Source organism: Ostrinia furnacalis, unplaced genomic scaffold, assembly GCF_004193835.3.
Source record: "Ostrinia furnacalis isolate ACB-3 unplaced genomic scaffold, ASM419383v2 OfSCF0396, whole genome shotgun sequence".
Lineage (NCBI taxonomy): Eukaryota > Metazoa > Arthropoda > Insecta > Lepidoptera > Crambidae > Ostrinia > Ostrinia furnacalis.
The window spans coordinates 421,842-443,007 of record NW_021130635.1 but is presented as its reverse complement, the minus strand read 5'-3'; the positions used below and the strand labels follow the sequence as shown (position 1 = coordinate 443,007).

Genomic DNA, 21,166 nt, shown 5'->3' with positions numbered 1-21,166 from the left:
TTATAATCGAAATTAAATGATTTAAACTACAAATAAAAATGATTCAAACAGTACTAGTTTTTAGGTTCAAATTCGACTGCTCTAGTGGACGCACGGAACGGCAACGTCGCAGTCGACCCATATTATTTGAATTATTTGGCGGGAAAATAGTTTTTGGCTTTTAATTCTGAAACTAAGAGGCCTAGAGATTTGAAATTATGTCTCGTGTGTACTTCAATTATAACGAATTATTTGATCTTTAAAACGCAACTCTAACTTATACGGTTTTAATAATCCACCGTGTGTTACGTGTCACCAGCTTACACATACGTATCGGTTCGTAGTTCGAAAACGGTTCGAAATAAAGCTTTGAAAGATTTGAAGTCGGGTTTTTTTATTCGACTTTAATTTATGAGATATAAAACATTGATGTAGCTTAAATATTTACGAAGATACAGATGTGTAAGCTGGAGACACGGTACTCCAGCTTGCACATAGTTTTTTGATCGTGGTTTTAACAGTATTTGAACTAAAGTCTTGAAAAGTGGAAAGCCTACTATTTGGATTCGACTGTAATTTTTGAGGTATAATACATTATCGTAGCATAAATATTTACGAAGATACAGATGTGTCAGCTGGAGACACGTGTCCTCAGCTTACACATAGAAAACAACTCATAGTTATGAAGTTCTAATGGCTCTAATTGAATGACTGAGAGGTTTGATGACTCTAATTAGGCTTTTAATGATGGTATACTTGGAATTGCTCTAGGGCCAATGAGGAAGTTGGAGACATTCTCATTAGAATTAATAGTCCAATGCTTTTTTAAAAGGTCAAAATATCTTGTACCCTTTGTACATAGTAGTAACTTACATAATTATCTATGACGCCAAATTCGTATTTCGTTTGACTCATTAATCTCTCAAACAAAGACACTGAAAGACAAGAGGATTTCGTTTTTACAGAATCTTTTTATAAAACGTTCACAATTTTTCTTTTACTTATATTAACAAGAAATAAAGCAAATTGCCCGTAACTATCTGTCGTAAAAAGTTAAAGCTAAAATCACTCTAATTTAGCTTCAAAGCCGCGCTGCAAAGGTGACACAAATTGTAAGTTTCCACGCATTTTTCCTTGCAATTTTCGCGTCAATCGTTCGGAAACCCGTTCGAAAGCCCGGAGCTACCGTTTCGTCTCAGTTTCTGAACTGTAATAGTCGATAATATCCCGCGATGAGTTATGATGACGCCGCACAATAGTCGATAGTTTACGAGATTCGATAGCCGCCGTGATAAGTACGCAACACTAAACTTTTTTTAGGAAAAACTTTAAGTTAACGTCATTTATTTAGGTAACTCATCTGAGTGCCATTCTGAAAAAACTAGTTTAAACAAAGACCTTCCATTCCACTACCATACCTACCCTGAAAATGATGGTTTCGATTCTGCTTGAATTTTGAATCAATCGCTATTATTATTTATGTATTAATTTCTAAGTTTTTAATGCTCCTTGACGGTATGCAAGAGAATCGGAGATATTTGATTCAAATATGTCAACTCATTCGTTTTCATTAAAATTATGTACCTACTTTTGTAACCACATGGCAAGTTACAAACGTTGCTATTTCCCAAACGTTGCTATTTCCAATCCCGTGTAATCAAATGTTGCTCGGTTTAAGTTTATTGGATAATTTTATTTTATTCGTTTTAGGGCTGATTTTTCAATCGTCAGATAACTTTTAACTGAAGAATAAGTTTGGCACATTGACAGTTTCAATATGGGAAATATATCAAAATGACAAGGTTATTCTACAGATAAAAGTTATCTGACGATTGAAAAATCAGCCCTTAAGTCAACTAATCTATTAATCACCATGTCCACTGTCCAGGGTAGCTTTGCAACAGGTTAATAATATTTATGACACATTGGTTATGCTTGTAACTTGTAAATACCGCTAAAGTGTTAATATAGAGTGTTATTAACATACGAGTTTTGTAATTAATAAATTATAGAACTTGTTTAAGCTTGGATGAATCATGTCGCTGTCAGAAAACAGATTTATTGGTATTTAAATTGGTCATTCATTAATAATACTCATGCATGCTGAGTAATATTATAAATTATTGACTAACGCCCATTTCCCATATTCAATCCTTGTACAAATCCGGATTTCAACTGTCAAATTTAATTTAGGTTTAGACATCTACAATAATTTACGATGCGTTTACACTTAAATATTGTTTAAATAGTCCTTTAAACAATATGAAAATGTAAAAATAAAATAAAAAACCGCAGATATTTTGACCAAAAACATATTGAAATTTGTATGTTACATATCGTACACAGTACATACATATGTTAAAGATAGGAAGAGGTAGATACTATTAGGCAAAACAGACACTATTTCAGGCAAAGAAAAGCATAATGGGCAATATCTTATATTAGTGTCTTTCTACCCTTGGCACAAGTGCCCATATTGTGTTATAACTGCCTCATTTTACCTCAAAACATTTGCTTTAAAGTAAGACAACGTTAATACCGTCCCTCTCTTATCAGATACAAATAAATTGATTCCACTATAACCTCATACATCGAAGTAAACATTTGGCCGTAAATTTATAGCAGCTGGACGTGATAATGTAGCTATAAATAAGCTGCGAGATGAGTTATAACGGCTTTCTGTACAATAGCGCTTACTATCGCCATTGTACAAGGTGAAGCAGTAAGTCTGGTCATTACATTGAGAATTCCTTTTGGTTATGATTTTTACACCGTGTATTTCATCATCATCAATCAGGTCATTTAGTCTCCATTGCAGGAGCACGAGGCATCACACTCTCCAATTTTAACACAGGCAAAAAATGAAGGATTACTCCCATGCTGCCAAGATGGGTTGAGGAGGACTTACAGAAAGTTAGCAACATTCTGCAAATATTTGCCTATTTCTTGGAATTAGCCCGTGGAGCTCGCCTTTACCTTATCGATGCATGGTAGAAATGAGATGTGAGGTCAGGTGAGATGCATACGATCTGAGGAGATTCTTATAGGTACATAATACGTCTTCAAATACGTATTTACTTACTGTCCCTTATTACTTTATGTCTCTCGGTACAATGGCGATTACTATCGCTCCATGGCAGTTGCGAAGACCACGGATCACGAATTCGGTCGAAATAGTGGGGCAACAGTGGCCGATGAAAGGTGAAAATTTATCTTTGCAAATCGGTAAGTCTTTATAAACCGCCTGAAGTATTGGTAGGAAATCGATGCAGTTAGAATAACAGGATTATAAGATCTGCAGGTTTTCTCTGTCTTTTGGAACAATATTTTTACTGTACATTTAACGTTTCTTCGCTTATTTTAGGGCTGCAACAGAACACAGACAACAGAAAGAATAACTCGTTTTATGTATTTACCTTTACGAGATGTTCTTAATCTGGGTCTTTTTCACTTGACAGACATGTTTGTGAGTGAGTAGTAATATGAACCAACCCCAAACTCACCATATTTTCAAAATCTGTTTTTAGAAGCCGTACAAACTGCACCTTCATTTCAATAGTTTTAAGGCACATATTGAAAGTACACTATGCTATGGTGAAATTATACCTATAGGTACTCCAATAAAGGAATTAGTCCCGATCGCATGATAGTCCGCAATTTGTGTCTATTCTAGCGTTGCCGGTCTAATTTATAGGCATTTTGTATTGCGACGAAATGGCTTTTTAATAAGCTTTAATAAGCCGCGATTGGCTGAGCGGAATACGATGTTAACTCCACAAAAAGTTTCACAATTTACGATGTGATAAATGTTCCTAGCCCGTCCTATGCGAGCGTCGATCATAAATCAATTAAATACATGAATATTAATTAGGATAAAGGTTAACACTTACATAGTATCTTCCATGATATTATGATCAATTTTCCGCCATTATAAAACCATTAAATCTCCAGATACACAGGTAGTCACAGCCTAAAATAAAACAGACAGTCATTAATACAAGCCTGAAGACATCGCAACATGCATTATACCTGTATGCTTACCATGAGTTTACGTTAGGTGTGCTCGCTAAAAAAAGTCAATAAAGATTTTATTTTTTGGAACTAGCTGCTTGGGGCGCTATACAATTTGTCAAATACAAATAAAATAAAAATAAAATAAATAAATAAATAAACTGAGCTGTATTTCAAATTGCTGTTTTCTATTCAAAAAGTAAACCGATCAGTTAAATAGGTAGTTTGGGTCTTATGAAATTGTGTACCATGGATAGTGTTCTGGTTGTATTATCTTAGTTGTACTAAAACGTTAAACTAATTGTTTTGACTTTTTCTCACAATCGTACAATATAATTCCACTTGCCATTTTATTATGACTGTCTCCGAGTGCAAATTAAAATCGAATAAAATCGATTGCCCGTCATAATTGGCGAGTACGATTGTTCAATTGCAGTCGTATAAATGCAGTTCAATTGGCATGAATGCATTCGTAAACTGCATTTAAAAAACGATTACTTGTAGGTAGATATCAATTTCATTGATCGGTAGAAACAAAACCATTAAATACAAAGACGGACTAACCAATAAACATGAAATACTTTTTAACCACTATTGGAATAATGAATGTATGGTCGCAGAATACCGCTAGTGACGCTTTCAATAACTATTTTCACTAGAAATAGGCGCCAGAAATCTCACACACTATGTTTTCTGAATTCTTAGAAAAGTAACCAAGAGTTGATTTGGTATTCTTCATCAAACTCCGAAAAAGAAAGAGGCTCCACCCTCATCTCCTATTAAGTCGCTTAAGTTTAGAATCTAATAGGTATAGCTGTTTTGGTTTAGTTTTTTCAAACTATAGGTACAGCAGTAGTCAGTTTCAGCGCTTAAACATACGGGGTGATAAAAAGGTCCCACATTATTATTAAAATTTAAAAATGTATAAGGAGATAGAGGCTCTCTACTATGATTACTAAGAAGTATTGAAGGGTGTTATTTTTTCTACTAATTGATTAAATTACCGAACACTACATTGGTTAGTAGCCCTGTATACCAAGTGGCTACTAATTTATCTCAGCACGATAATGCCGTAAACACAGCAGATGAGTTATGCCCGCGTCGAACAATGGAGATCGTATCGACCGCACCATACCTACTAGTTACTACACTTTGTTACTCGCTGTTCTATAATAAACAGATAATCATTTAGCAAACCTTTTGTAATGCATTCAGTAAATTATAAATGAAATAAGACTTGTTTCGCTTTTGAGTCATGCTCGGTGTTTCTGTAGATCGAATCAGAAATGAGGAGATTCGTAAACGAACTAAAGCCACTGACATAGCCCGACGGATTAGCAGGCTGCAGTGGCAATGGGCAGGGCACATAGTACCTACGCAGATCTGGCGGCCGATGGGACTATGGATTCTGAAGTGGAGGCCTCGTACCGAAAAGCGCAGAAGGTGGACCGACTACGTCATAAAGGTAACAAGAAGGAACTGGACGATTTTTTAGGGTTCCGTACCTCATAAGGAAAAAACGGAACCCTTATAGGATCACTTTGTTGTCCGTCCGTCCGTCTGTCAAGACCCTTTATCTCAAGAACGCGTGAACGTATCAAGCTGAAATTCACATGAAATACTCAGGTCTATTGTCCCTTTAAGCTGTGAAAATATCAAACTTCTAAGCCAAGCCAATCAAAAGATACAGCCGATTATGTCGATATTTTCAACAAATTTTCGACACTCGCAAAGGAATCAAAACCTACAGGATACTTCCCGTAAACTCAGAATCTTGAAATTTGGCATAAAGCATTGTCATATAATGCAAATATAGGAAAAATTGCGAAAATTTCATTTTTTTAGTTATATAATATAATAAAAATATTTTAATAAAATGAAACTTACTACCTTATTTCTCACGAACGAATAAAGGTATCAAATTGAAATTTATACCAAATACCTAGATCTATTGTCCCTTTAAGAAGTAAAAAAAACTAGAGATGAAACGGATAGTGGTTTGGCCGGATACCGGATACCGGATATCCGGCGAGCTGCTAGGCCGGATAGCCGGATATCCGGCGGCCGGATAGTTGGCTCATTGTCTCGTTTTATGTCGTGACGAGTTTAGCGCCGGACAGGTGCTTCGAACGCGATCAGTGGGTCTAGTAGACTAAACAAGTCACAAGTTTCGAAAATTGAATCTGTCCGAATAGAATGTCAGATTTTGCCACTTGTCTAGGGGGCAATTCGGGCGATTTCGGTTGCCATCGTGAGTGTGTGGTTGAATAGGCAAAATTAAATTAGTTTACTTGCTGCGTAATCTGACTGAACTGCATCATTTCATCAGACCATCAGTTAAAAGAAGATCGGCTATTTTAATTGGCTAATATTTCGACATTAACAGATATTTATTTATTCAGTATTTGTCATTAGAGTGAATAGCCCAGAAAAATAAATTAGTTTTTTGAAAGGCCTTAATAATTATTTTTTTTTTTAACTTTTTGGACTTTAAATAAAAGCTTTAATTATAAGCCATGATATTTACCTCAAAGATTAATGTATTTCATTTTATTAAAGGAAATTTTCGTAGTTTTTTAATATCCGGTATCCGGCCGGATAGTGAGTTACTATCCGGTATCCGGCCGGATAGTAAATTTAGGCCGGATATCCGGCCTACCGGATAGTTACCGGATATCCGTTTCATCTCTACCGTGGACGTCATTTGGCTGAAAAGAAGAAGAATAAATAAGGTTGAGGTGGTGTCATCATGGATAAAGTAAATAAAACACTTATGTACATTCAGAATAATTATTTATTTTATCAAAGAGATTTCTAACATAGATCATTTGAAGAAGTTAACAACATTGAATATTATCATAAGATCAAATTTGTTTCACAGTTACATTGCTAAATAAAATTTATACAACAAATCATGGCATAAAAGAATAAGAATAATATTAGCCGTGTTCCTATATTAAAATAAAATAATAATATAGTACATTAAATAAAAGTAATTTGCAATCATTCAATAAATGATGCTTATATTGTTGTTTCTTATTTACTTAATAAATACTAATGGCTGTAAGTATCACATTATGTAATTTTCTGAAAAAATATATACTTATACCACTTCAATCATGGAATGAGCCTGCTCATATTTAGATTAAACAAACAGTAACATAGAAAGTTGCCTCCAGCCAGATAAATGTAGTAAATTCTACTTTTACCTACCAAATTATTCAAAAGAATAAGCTCATTTTCGGCCACGCGGCAGATATACTTTTTACAGTCGTATATAATTTGTTGAGCAGTATTGAAAGGAAGAAATACATAATATTTATAAAAAAGATACATTACAATGATTTCAGACAGTGTTGACATATTTTAATGAGAACATGTTTTATTGATATCGTATCTAAAAACAAAATGTACCCCAATAAAAGTAATCAAATAGGTACATATGTCTACGATTTCGTAGTTCGTGCATGAGGCTAAAGTGTTGCATAAGTGTCAAGTAATAGATTATAAAAGTTATAAATAGAAATAGAAACAAGTAATATTTTGCCACAAAAAATCAACTAGGCTTGATATTATACTAAAATGCAATAACAAATTAACATGCCACTTATCTTCACCCTAAAGGAGATAAAGAAAATAGAAAGTTAAGTAAATAAATAGTTTCATAAAGAAGATAAGAGTCTCATAATCAAGTAAATGTCATTACAGTTGAAAAATTAAAAGCTAATTAGTAGAAAAATATAAGATTTAATAGTCTAGAATATCCAGTATCTCTAATAGTAGCTATTAAAAAGAAGTGATTCAACAAGGTCATTACCTTGCTAATGTTTATGAATGTTTCAAAGCAAAATCACGTGCCTATTACCTTTGACCATTCACAGTTTACGTACACCATAAAAAATTAGGTTACCTACTTAAATATTTACCCCCAAGGTTCAGTGGCGAAAAAATGAACTCTTCATCGATGTTTACGGCCAACACTGGACGGAAGAAAAACATCTTGATTAGTCAGAACTAACAGAACAGATTCAAAGCCCGATCATTTTACGCATTGACTAGCGATTCGAGATATCAACAGTTTAAATTTTAAATGAAGTCTAACTTTTCATTTTGATTAACCTTCTATAAAATATGTCTCATTAGTTGTCCATCAATATAACAATCAGCTTATCCATTACATGCCTGCTATAATGGTTCATATAATTTTGTAATATGCTGTGAAAAATTGGAAGACAGTGTTTCATTGTAATTTTTAGAATTGAAACGTAAAAGAATCAATTGATTTTCTATAAAAAATACTTTATGACAACATGTAGAGAACTTATGTTGTTGTTGTTTTCAATCTTTAATTACACTGAATAACTGTAGACAGTCATAAAGCAGCGTGATTACAAACATTTAACAATAAAGCTTTCATTAATGAAATGCAACATTTAACATACATTTTACACTTTACTCAAATCAATACTTCTTATTAATATAATAGCTACAATTTTCATTGTATGATTCTTCATTTAGAACTTCATTACATATTTCATTATGTTTCACATTTATGATAGGAATATATTTATTTGTTTTATTTGTGCTTTAAACCATAATTTACTAAATGTTATAAAAAGGTAATGGAATAGTAACCAAACTAATACTGGAAATAAAAAAATAAAAAATAAATGAAGAATTGCTTACATACATATTAGTTACACAGACAGACTTACATATTTTTACCCGCTTGTAAATTAAATTTTCAGGCAGGTTTCAGACATTCATTTCTCAAAAAAGAAAATTTCTGTTACTAATAAATTGAGCTTAATAAATCATTCTTATAATAATATGTCATCAAATTAATAATCTCAATCAAATTAATGTTGTGAATGCAATTTATTAGTAACAAATTGACATGAAGTCTAAATAGTTGTTATAATAGTCAAAGTAAGTATCATCTGATACTCATGGTATAGGTTCATCTTTTATCTTTTGTTTATACCTTTAGTCCAAACACCATTTTCAGGAATTGTTCATAATGGATTGTGATGACTCCATCCTGGTCTGTGTCGTATTGACGGAATGCTGATGTTAAAGTCTGGAAATGAAAAAATAACTGGTTAATCTTATTTTCAATATAATCAACTTGTTTTAATACACAATATTTTATACTGACTTAGGATGAATCTATAGACTATCTTTATCGTCATCATATGTAAACATTGCACTAAATTACTTGTTACTTGCATACAGCTAGAATACATAAATGTATAACTTACGTATAAAGTGACGCAGCACTGAATAAAGTCATCAAACAGTATCGTCCCTCTTCCAAATCTGTCAAACTTCTGCACCATAGTATTGACCACTTCATCAGACAGTCTGTAGCCAAATGCAGTCAGGGCGTTTTTCAACTCTTGCCTGTCAATATTGCCCGAGTTGTCACGGTCAAAAGATCTGAAGCAATTTTGCCAATCGCTGACATATTTCCATAATGCCCCAAAATCTTCAAACGATATGACACCTCTGTTCTGCTTGTCAAACATACCTGAAATTAGTTATTTAAATAAAACGACTATCATCATACATTTAACCTCACCTTTCAACAACAGACAATATTAAATACTCAAAATCAAAATTATACCTTAATCTTTAAAATTTTTAACCATAAAACATACATACCAATCATAAGACGCACTGTTTCAGGGTTAAAAGGATTCCATGTGCCATTGGACAACGCTTGCTGAAGCTCATCCGCGGAAATGTAGCCACTTCTGTCCTTGTCCACCCTGTAAGAAAGATTCTTTTGTAGACCATTTCCAGAATGTAATCCAACTATAAAGTTTACGATTATAAAATATTTTTTTTTATTTAATGTGTTGTTGCTGTGAAAAGCAGTCAATCTGTAGACTTTATTATTATCAGTTTGTATTTGACCTTTGCAAACACTCCTAAGTAATGTCAATATATTTTTCACTTTACTGACGAATCTCTTAGTTATGTTAGATAACATACCTCCTAAAGATGTCCCACAGGAACTCTCTGCTGGGCATAGGTGACTGGAAACTCATTGTTACTTTGATCTGAAATAGAAATACAATTTAATATTATTAATAACTGCTACATACATATAATACAATTATCTTTAGTACCAAGGCGTAGACATGTTTTTTATTGAAGTAAACACAGGAAAATAGAAAGTACATACATTCGTGTCCCTAATAATTGGACATTAAAAACGGGTTTAACCTTGTTTACAGGCAACAAGTGCAAAAAGTGGATACTCACAGGTCTCTCGGAAAAAACTGCAAGTATTACGATTGAATTACTGGTATTGGTACTTCTGACCAGATCCTGAGCTGAGCACAAACTTAGTTTTCTTTTATATATTGATTGATGAGGTGAAATAAATTCTGGCGAAACACGGCTTCAATGACGCCTGATGAATGACGCACACAGCATAGACAGACAGCTCAACAGCTGACTCAAAAACAGTGTTGCCAGTCGGGTCTTGTCAGAAATTACCGGAAATATAAAAAAAAAATAACATTTTTGAATAAAAAGTAACCTTTCATACGATTGATATCATAAAGCTGATTAGTACTAACATCTATCAAAAGTAAAAGTAAAAGTTAATAGTACAAGTTTTATATATAATATAATAAAAATATTTTAATAAAATGAAACTTACTACCTTATTTCTCACGAACGAATAAAGGTATCAAATTGAAATTTATACCAAATACCTAGATCTATTGTCCCTTTAAGAAGTAAAAAAATCAAACTTCTAAGTTAACGCGATCAAAAGATACAGCAGTTTATACCGACACCTTAGACGAATTTCCGTCACACGCTAGGGAATCAAAACCTACAAGGTACTTCCTGTGAACTCAGAATCTTGAAATTCGGCACGAAGCAACGTTATATAGTACAGATAAAGGAAAAATTGCGAAAATGATAAATTTGAAGTTATATAAAATTTAAAATATTATTTTTGCTTACATGACATAAAATATTTTTTTAATAATTATAAACTTACTACCTACCCTTTTTCACATGAACGCGTAGAGATATTAAAGTTGAAATTCATATCAAACACTTCTTAAATCTAATTGCCTCTAAACTGTGAGAAATTCTAAATCAACGCAAAAATTCAAAATGCTGAGGTAGGTACCTACCTATAATGCAAATATAGGAAAAATAAATAAATAAAAAATAATCATACCGCATATTTTGAAATTCGCCACTACTCGCTTTTTTAATGTTAATACATTTTTCGAAATTCAAACTCCTCAGATGCATGCTGTGTGATTTTTACAGAGACAGCGAACTTATAGCGTCTTCAACGTCTAAGCTACCCACGCCACAAGGTACAGACATAAAGCCTATCTTTTCCAGAAATCACAGTAAAGTTCAAAGTTCTATTGATACGTTAGACAAAAGCAGTCCGGCAGCATCAGTCGCCAGATTGCGATCGCCATTGTGCGCGCGCGCGTAAATCACAGCGCCGCACGCGCTTCATAATTGCGTATCGTCGAATTACATCGGACACCTTGGGCTACAGTACAAAGTTGTGGTCCCATTGCAAACTACCTAAGAACAATAAACTTCAAAAAGATGCTAAGAAAATAGACATCATAAGACTAAATGGTGCCGCACTACGCGCTTAATTATTGCGTATCAATCGAATTACATCGGACACCTTGGGCTACAGTACAAAGATGTTGTGGTCCCATTGCAAACTACCTAAGCACAACCAGCTTCAAAAATATGCTTTATGACATTTCAGTTAAGTCTAGCAGCCACACAAAACCCGCCGACCGGGATCGATGTGCCGGCATGAGACAAAAGTCATAAAAAGTATGCACATGCATAGCACATAATTCGTTTGAAATAAAGCCGCCGACATTAAAACGCCGGGCTGTCAGTGGGATTCGTGTGTCCTGAGTCCTTTAAACCAGAAAAAACTTGTAGTTATAAATGCAAAAATTGATTCTAAGTAAGTATTTTAAAAGTTTAAAAAGTACGAGTAGGTATTTATACCAAACACGAAAATTCTAGCAATATAACTTTCAAACTTATGCAGAAGATCGTTTCGAAATAAAAAATAAGATATTTTATCTTTATCACATTCTACAATTAAAGTCAATCGAGATGATTGATTGTGATCGCCTTCAGTGTTATAAACAAAAAAATTATTTTACAAATATGTAGTTATGCTTGGTTCAATGCAATTATTTAATCAATTATAACTACAATTATCTAGACCTGCCATCAGAAAGTGTAAATAGTAATATATCATGGTCACAATATTGTATCTGATACAATCAAAATACACATAATCTACATGTCCAAAGAACAGAGATCGTTATATATGATGGACATTGGACGCATTTAGTTGACATTTGAAAAATAGTCAGATAGTATTAAATTAGTCATGCAACAAAATAAATTATGCTGGAAATAATTACAATTTGAAATCGACAATTTTATCCTGAATTAGATAATAATTAATAAGTATAAAATTTTAGTTAAGTAAAAAGAATCCTGAAAGAATATTCCCAGTAACACGATATTGTGTTTCGATTCACAGCCTTCTTTTTGCGACTCAACTCATGAATTAATACAATGTTCCAGATTTATTTTCAAGCTGATCACAAAAAGGGAGGGTCTCCGCAACAACATACTTCCCTCGCAACAATGTTTAGATACAATGGCAAGTGTGCACTGCAAAAGGCTGTGAGGTTCCGTAGCTAAACCATTAACTGACTTATAAGGAATCTTTACCTGAAGCATGTCCTTAAATCGTACAATTTTTAAAGTTGTACACTCTGTTTTATGTGAGTATTAGTCATTTTAAAAGAAGAAGAGAAGGAAAGAAGATGCCAAAGATACATCATAATTATAGTTAACTAGCTTTCCGCCCGCGGCTTCGCCTGCGTGGAATTTTGTCTATCACAGAAAAACTTTATCGCGCGCGGAAATTTATCAAAAACGGGAGAAAAATTATCCTATGTCCTTTCCCGGGACTCAAACTATCTCTATGCCAAATTTCATCAAAATCAGTTCAGTGGTTTGGGCGTGTAAGCAAGACAGACAGACAGACAGACTTACTTTCGCATTTATAATAATTAGTAATAGATTATACCAACATCTTAAATTCTACATTCTACTTACCTTCATCAACATTCAACAACAACATAAGGCAAGGAAAAATAGTCTATCACAACCCTCGGTTATTATTGGCTGGTGCATAGTAGTTTATGTCCATTTAATCAAATGGTCTAGCATTCAATGATCCCTAAAATATTATGAAGAGATAAAACCGCCGTATCCATATTGATACATCCTCAATTAATGTTCAATAACGTTTATCCTGATTGAGCAGGCGCAGCGCACGCTGTTATTACGTCTACTGCAACGGCTGGACCGCGCTGTATCTCTAAAGGTGAGTACAGACTAGAGCAAGGATGTACAAACCGCAGCCCGCCCCCCTGTAGGTACATACGTGCGACCTACCAGCGATCTCTCAAAAATAAATTATAACAACCTGAACTGAATCCATTGTTTTTATTTTTTGTGGCCCGCTTTAAGATCATAACTTGCCCGAGTGGTCCCTGGCCTCAGTAAGTCTGTGCATCCCTGCGTCCATTTCTATGTAATTTAACGTCTTTACTTATGGTAGGTACAATACAGGTAAAAATTCAGTTGCCAATGCTCGGCGCTCTGTGCGTAATGCTCACAGCGAGTGTTCATTACCCGACTACGGCAAAGCAAAAGGAGGGTTATGATTTTGACAGGCTATGTATGTATGTATGTATGTATGTATGTTCATGTGTTCCCTCGTAACTTCTAAACTACTTATCAGAATTCGACAAATGACATACCATTAGAAGCGTCTTAATTGTCCGCTGGTTATAGGCTATATGGGGTTTCACAAAATCTAATGTGGCGCCCTCTAGCGGACAAAACATACAGAGTAAAAAAATAAAGTTAAGATAAATATGCCGTGTTTGGTATCATTTGAAAGCGCTTTACTTGTACATTTTGAATATATATATATATTACTAGCATTTGCTTCTGACTTTACCTGTATTCATGGGCTGATTGCAAATAATTCACATCTTTTCGTTCGTAGCTTCTTTACTACTTATTAGTTCATCAATTTAACTTTTGTTAATATTATGCGCCACAAATACACTTTATCACCAAAATAGTACAAATAATAAAAAGTAAATAACTAAAACCCAACTACGACAAAAAACGACGCTGAACAAGTATAAAACAAGATTTTCAGAATACTGAACTGAACAAAGTTGCTAATGTAGTTGCATAGTAATTTTCATGTTTGGAAAGGCGTAGTCACACGTTACATATACCTACCTACCGTAGCACTTTGACAACGTGTGACTGCGGTTTTCCAAACATGAAAATTACTATGCAACTACATTAGCAACTTTGTTCAGTTCAGTATTCTGAAAATCTTGTTTTATACTTGTTCAGCGTCGTTTTTTGTCGTAGTTGGGTTTTAGTTATTTACTTTTTTTACACGTAACACTTCATCGTACCTTGCGTTCATCTTCTCACTCGTACAAAGGCTCGACCAAATGTCACATTACATACACTCATTGGTTGTACAATTAGGTAGTAACGGCGAGCGTGATTGACGTTTGGGTCGTGAAAGGATGATACACTAGAAAATTAATAGAGCGGCTCGTTTTTCTGTTAAAAGTAAATACTCTAACTCTAGTCTATACTTACCTTAATAGAACCAGGGGTAATAACTGCACACTGGCAATTTAATTGAAACATCTCCTCGACGGCATTATGTCATTACAGTTTGAAAGGTAATAGAAGGTTTAGTTTTGTTTGTAAGCGGTCACATATTATTTCGAAAGAACTCTTCTGATCGGTTAACATCCTTGATGATTGTAGCTTTATGTTCTTTCTTAATCTTGTATTATTGCAGTAGTCATGTCATTTCTATGAAATCTTGGGCCCATTTTTCTTAAAAATATCGAGTGTAGCAAAATAGATAAATATAAATACCTACCTACTTTCTGAAAAGCGAAGCTTTCATTATGTTTTACACCTTAACTGAGGAAACAGTTTTCATTTTTAAATTCAAACTTGAAGAAAATATGTTAAAAGACTTGAAATTGAGAAAAAGATGATAAAAGTTTGTAAGAAAAACTCTATAATATGATGCAACGTTTCATCCGAAGATAAATATTTTGCAGATGATTCGACATCTAATAATTTGAAAGGGAGACAATAATGTAACCTTGACGTCATTAAGAATTAATGTTTTCAAAACAGTTCTGTGACAAAAATACACACGACTAAGTTTCAGGCAAAAACTGGACAATAATTTTAGAGCATACTTATGAAGAACGTATTTATATTAATGGTAATCAAGCAAAAGAAACACTCAATGGCCACAACACCATGTTCAAACAGTTTTTGTCCGTCAACATCCAGTTGGGTAGTTTAATAAATTCCTTAATGCGCGCGCCATGACAAGCCTTGAAAGGTACAACGATCGTAAATTAACTACACACTTTAACTCCAAGAAATTTGTAAAAAGTGCCGACAGTTGCGTTTCTGAAATATTTTTAGCGAACGATAAGGCAATTATCAGTTTGTAAAGTTACACCGTGCGATTTTTTAAGGTTGTAAATGTAGGATGATATTTTAACAAGTTGTTCACTAGAATTTTGGAGGGGTGCTAATACAGTGACCTTTAGGATTTTGCTGTAAATGAGCTATGTGAAATGACTTCATCACAATGTTTACGGTTCTAAGTAATTCGCAACGCCTAGGTGGACTTCGTTACATTTTAATGTACAAAACGTACCTACTCGTAATAAATTAGCTCAATCAAAGACATAGAAAATCATAAACATTTCAGGAAAACTCACAAAAAGTATTCCTGAAAACTGTATTTATGCTTAATAATTAGAACTAATTTAGCTCGTTATTTAATTTGAACATAGTAATTTATTAAGGAAATCCATCCACAAATTAATTTCAAATTTTTTAAATCGATTTTAGATAACAATCTTCGAAAAATTAAAAATCATAGTAAAATTTTAATCACCCATCAATTTATTCAATGAACAATTTAATTTAGTTTCAATAGAGGCAATTCGGTTTGAGATAATTACGAGAATGGCCCCTGGGCGTAACGGGCGCGTAACCATTTTGTGGCTAAATCATGATGGCGCCTGCGCGCGCGCTTTTGTTTGAAGTGCGCAAAAACGTTACTCTCTGAAGCGTGGCATAATGGGTGGAGCCTAATTGTTTTTTAAATAGTTAAAAACATGAGTTTATAGCATGATTTTCATATGTTGTTGTTTTTTTCAGTTGGGCATTTATTTTGGCAGGGGCTTTTTTGGGAAAGATGCACTCCCGCAAAATAAAAAGTTTATTAATGCTCTTAAGGCATAAATACTAATAAATGACTACTTATGAATTCGGTTCAATATTTTTGATATAACATTTTTGTGGAATTTTATGTTAGTTTTACTGCCAGCTTAACTGTTTTTAGTATTCCTGCAAAACCAATTCATTACAATCATGTATTTGCTGTAAGTGCAGCTCGTTACAATTAGGCAGGAACGCCATTTAGTCGAATGTCATTTAAAATGGCTTAACCTTTTTATGCTGGTATTGTTATTTTATTACAATGTAATAATCGCCAGTAGCAGATAAGCATCTGACACACTTAGGCTCATACAAGCATACAAGTAACTATTGTTATTATGTGGGTCATCTAAAAAGTTGTCTTTCATATCATTCCAATGGATTACCGGTATGGAATACTTATACAGGCAATCAATTAAATGCATTAAAAGTAAAAACTAAATTCAAATGTCACATATTTCTATAGACATATAGTTGCTCAATTTGACAGCGAGTTGCGTTAACTACTCCAATTCTCGGTAAGCTAAAACTGTTAATCCACCTGCAGACTTATCTAAGGCTGCGGTTACAATAAGAGCGGGGCATTAGGCGTTTGTATCGAGGTTCATAAGCGGAGCGGATGAGTAACGCCGCTAAGAAATTGAGTAAACTACGCACCGAAGCTGTGCAAGAATATACGACGATCAAAATTTTATACAAAACCATTCAAGCCTGTGATATATTACATGAAATGTTAAGTTTGACACTTGACGCGGCTAAAATTCTCGAGTTTTGAGCGTTGTTTTATATTGGTATTTAGAGTATGTAGGTATCTGAACTTATCGTATGTACACTTTTTTCAGTTTGAGACTAGATCGCTATTTCGCTTTTAGCTTCGTTTTTAGCTTTGCATTTTTATGAACCTAACACCTATACCTGCCTCTTCATTTTAAACAAGCGAAATTCTTCCATCTCCCTCTAAAGGATGATGGGCACAAATGTATGGAAAGTGGTACCCGCTCCAATAGCCATAACCAATATATATTTCAAAAGGCCTTTAGATTTAGAAAAATGTTTTCTATGGGGCCAGTTCTAATTCACGTTTTGAAAGCAGTAATTCCACTAAGTATTATTATGAAAGTATTACACAATCATCCATGTATACAGTATGTACTATGACTAGAATCTATTAATATAACTAAAATAAACATTGAAAAGGAAAGGATTATACCTACGATGAACTACCCAAGCTATTAGCCTTTTATTCGCTTTCATCATCATCATCATGATCATTTTAGCCATAGGACGTCTAGTTGAACATAGGCCTCCCCCAATGATTTCCACAATGGCCGGTTGGTGGCGGCCTGCATCCAGCGCCTTCCCGCTACCTTTATGAGGTCGTCGGTCAATCTTGTGGATGGACTTATTGGGTCTTGTGGGTTTATTCGCTTTAGCAACCCATAATAAAACCCATAAGAAGTAATAAAACTCCAACCCCTTTATTAATAAAGTTACACCCTAGTTGAACTCTGGCTTAAATTGTCATTTGGTATGGAAATGTCATTTTAATCCAAGGTTCATCCTAGGTATAACTTTTTATTAATAAGGGGGTAGTAGTTCTTCAAATAAAAACATTTACTTCACAATTATCCCTATCAATAATTATAGAGTTAAGGAAGGATGCTGCAGCAGTAAACCCTTCATGCCTCGCATAACCTAAGTACCATACGATGGACACGTATGATACTTCGGTTACACAAAAAGTATGTTTATCTTCGAAAGCAACCAGATCTGAGGCTGGTGGCCATAGTAAATGTTGTTCGTCTTGGTAAGACCTTGCAAATGACACTACAAACATAACCATTGGAGCCGGGTACCATTTTGCAAAAAAGTATGTTTATCTTCGAACACAACCAGATCTGAGGCTAGTGGCCATAGTAAAAGTTGTTCGTCTTGATAAGACCTTTCAAACGACACTAGAAGCATGTCTATTGGAGCCGGGTACCATTTTGCCCATTGTCCTTTATGACCCACAAGTAGTCTCACGACTGCTGCAAATAATTGTTATAATTAAAGACGTAATTAGTCAATTCTAAGTAGAGTCTGAACTTTAACCCATAGAGATTGGAAAGAAAATAAGAAAACTAAGGCTTTTTAGTAGCAATTGATGTTAAAAAGTAACATAAAATTATAATACAATAGCTTTAACAGAACAGTATTTTTATCTGTTTTTGTGCAACTTTTAGGGGTGGAATGCTAAGGGGAATCCCCTATTTGAAACTATCGAGAACTTATAAAGATAAGATGTTTGTTTGTTTTTTATCTTTTGAGCATTAAAAAAAGTCATCATCGTCAGCCCATATACGTCAACCTTCAGATGAAAAGACTCCCCTTTAAGTACAGTCGACAGCACATCAGGTTACACATTTTTGGTTGCAAAATCACCCCTATTACAATTGAATAAGTTCTCACAGTGTTAAGTTTGTTCTGTCATCCATACCTTTTACCGCTTCTCAATTATGTATACTAATAAAACTGGCAGTAAACATACCATTTTACATACCGCCACTAAAACATAATTATTCTATCAATTACACTTAATATAAAATTATAAACAAACATTTTCATTAATTGTTATTCAATGAATTAATAAAATTTTATTGAAAGTGCATTTAACTTCAAGCAATTTAAAGTTTTTTGACTGTTGGGTGTTGGGTAAGGTGTATTGTTAACCCTTAAATAGCCTCTTTATGAAATAGCGACGATGACTCTGTAAGGCGGCACTCAAAAAGAGCTCGTTGAACCAGTTAGGGTTCCGTGGTAAAAAATAATGTAAACATTACATTACCAGTGAAGTAGAGATACTTGTAAATACCTAGTGCACAAATTATGTCATTGATATGCGTAAGAATGCTATGAGCTATTTCGTGACTACTTATGGACCACAAGTATTAGAATACTTATTGATACTTTATTTTATAGACGATAAAGATAAATTTATTTGTTCAAACTATAGATAAAATATAAATAGACGTCTTTCACCTTGATTTGAAATAATTTGCAGTAAGAAATATTATTTTATAATATTATTAGTAAAAACATCAGAATTTAAACGTAACAGTCGACTTTGTGCGATATAGCCACATCTATGATTTAAACAAAATTATTTTAGGACTAGCGGCTGCCCGCGACTTCGTACGCGTGGATCCCGTTTTACCCCTTCATCTATCTTACGCGGTTTAGATTTTTTCATACAAATGTTTTTTCCCGCTAACTCCCGTTCCCGTGAGAATTTTGCAATATCCTGTTGTAACTAAGCTTTAAATTTACTAAGGTACCTGCATGCCAAATTTCAAGCGTCTATCTTACGTGGCTTAGATTTTTTCATACAAATGTTTTTTCTCGCTAATTCCCGTTCCCGTAGGAATTTTGCAATATCCTGTCATAACTAAGCTTTAAGTTTACTAAGGTACCTGCTTGCCAAATTTCAAGCGTCTAACTTAAGCGGTTTAGATTTTTCATACAAAAGGATTTTCCCGCTAATGCCCGTTCCCGTGGGAATTCCTAAGTATCCTATAACCTGCCCAGGAGTATGAAGAATAATTGTGCCAAGTTTCGTTAAAATCCGTCGAGTAGTTTTTGTTTCTATAAGGAACATACAGACAGACAGACAGACAGACAAAAATTTTACTGATTGCATTTTTGGCATCAGTATCGATCACTAATCACCCCCTGATAGTTATTTTGAAAATATATTTCATGTACAGAATTGACCTCTCTACAGATTTATTATAAGTTTATTCAAATAAAATTACTCGTTTTTGCCAAGTCAAAATATAAAAATCTACGGAACACTGATCACAAGACTCTCCTTTTATTTTTTCTCAAACGTGTGCAGATGCGAAAACGCGACTGTCTAAAGGTTAATATGTTTATTCAACGATGGATTTTGTCATTTCCACTCATAAGTGATTACATAAATAGGTCTCAGTCGTTTGCCGTTTTTCTCAAGCAAATTATTGTGGAGCATAACAAATGGCTTAATCTAAAAGGTAAAGTGGTGATGCTATAAAAAATACACACCTATTGCAGTTGTCATTTTAGCACCTTGATAATCATATCGGTTTGTCATAGATAATAAACATGTCATAGCAAATTGTCGGTATGTCGGTCGTTACAGGTTGAAAAATTTCATCCACTTTAGCTAATTTCTTTGTTTTGACGTATCGCAGTACTTTATAATATTGTTTGATTATATTGTAACACCCACTCATAAGAATGAAGGTGCGAACTTGATAAAAGGGCAAGTGAGTTTATCAACTGTCGCTTAAGTCCATGTTATTGTATAACCTTCTATTGAGTTATTAATTCAGTCTTAGAAAACTCTGTAAGTGTGTATGAGCTTATAAGTATTTTCTAGTTTAGTCACGCGAACGCACTGAAAAGGTACTAAAAAGTACCATTTCATTCGTTTCAGTCAAATGACATACACTGCTGGACAAAACGACCGGTGCTCGCATCCAAATGCTTTCCACGACCTTCACCAGATCGTCGGTTCATCTAGTGGGAGGCCTGTCTAAACTATGTCCAGTCCACGAAAAAGTACTAATTATGTTGGACCATTTTTCACTGCATCTACCCATAGGTCTGCATGGCTGCATGGTAACAGTAACGTTACACAAATTGTAGTTCTCAATCCGATCCCGCATACTTTGAAACGAACAGTACACAGTACAGTACAGAGCGGCAGTACATTTAGGTATTTTACAGCGGCCGCGAGTAACGAACG

The 21,166-nt window shown here is 34.1% G+C and overlaps 1 protein-coding gene across 2 annotated transcripts; it reads right to left on the bottom strand.

The window, feature by feature from the left end:
- Positions 1 to 6,960: 6,960 nt before the first annotated feature.
- Positions 6,961 to 10,450, bottom strand: Alg-2 (apoptosis-linked protein 2). 2 transcript variants are annotated; one of them, XM_028318576.1, is made up of 6 exons: positions 10,261 to 10,450; positions 9,988 to 10,055; positions 9,655 to 9,761; positions 9,252 to 9,520; positions 8,975 to 9,070; positions 6,961 to 7,970 (listed from the first exon to the last, which is right to left on the bottom strand). In XM_028318576.1, exons 2-6 carry the CDS (start codon positions 10,041 to 10,043, stop codon positions 7,959 to 7,961), a joined length of 540 nt encoding a protein of 179 aa, XP_028174377.1. In that variant the 5' UTR covers positions 10,044 to 10,055; positions 10,261 to 10,450; the 3' UTR covers positions 6,961 to 7,958. The 2 variants fall into 2 exon arrangements, with proteins under 2 accessions (XP_028174377.1, XP_028174384.1); XM_028318583.1 differs by having other exon boundaries at positions 6,961 to 9,070.
- Positions 10,451 to 21,166: the final 10,716 nt, after the last annotated feature.

Excerpts from the sequence above, each read along its gene's own strand:
- Alg-2 (XM_028318576.1), bottom strand. The coding sequence starts at position 10,043 with ATGAGTTTCCAGTCACCTATGCCCAGCAGAGAGTTCCTGTGGGACATC. Across the intron at positions 9,762-9,987 it reads CTGTGGGACATCTTTAGGAG|GGTGGACAAGGACAGAAGTG; the intron begins GTATGTTATCTA and ends TCTTTCTTACAG. Across the intron at positions 9,521-9,654 it reads AACAGTGCGTCTTATGATTG|GTATGTTTGACAAGCAGAAC; the intron begins GTATGTATGTTT and ends AACTAATTTCAG.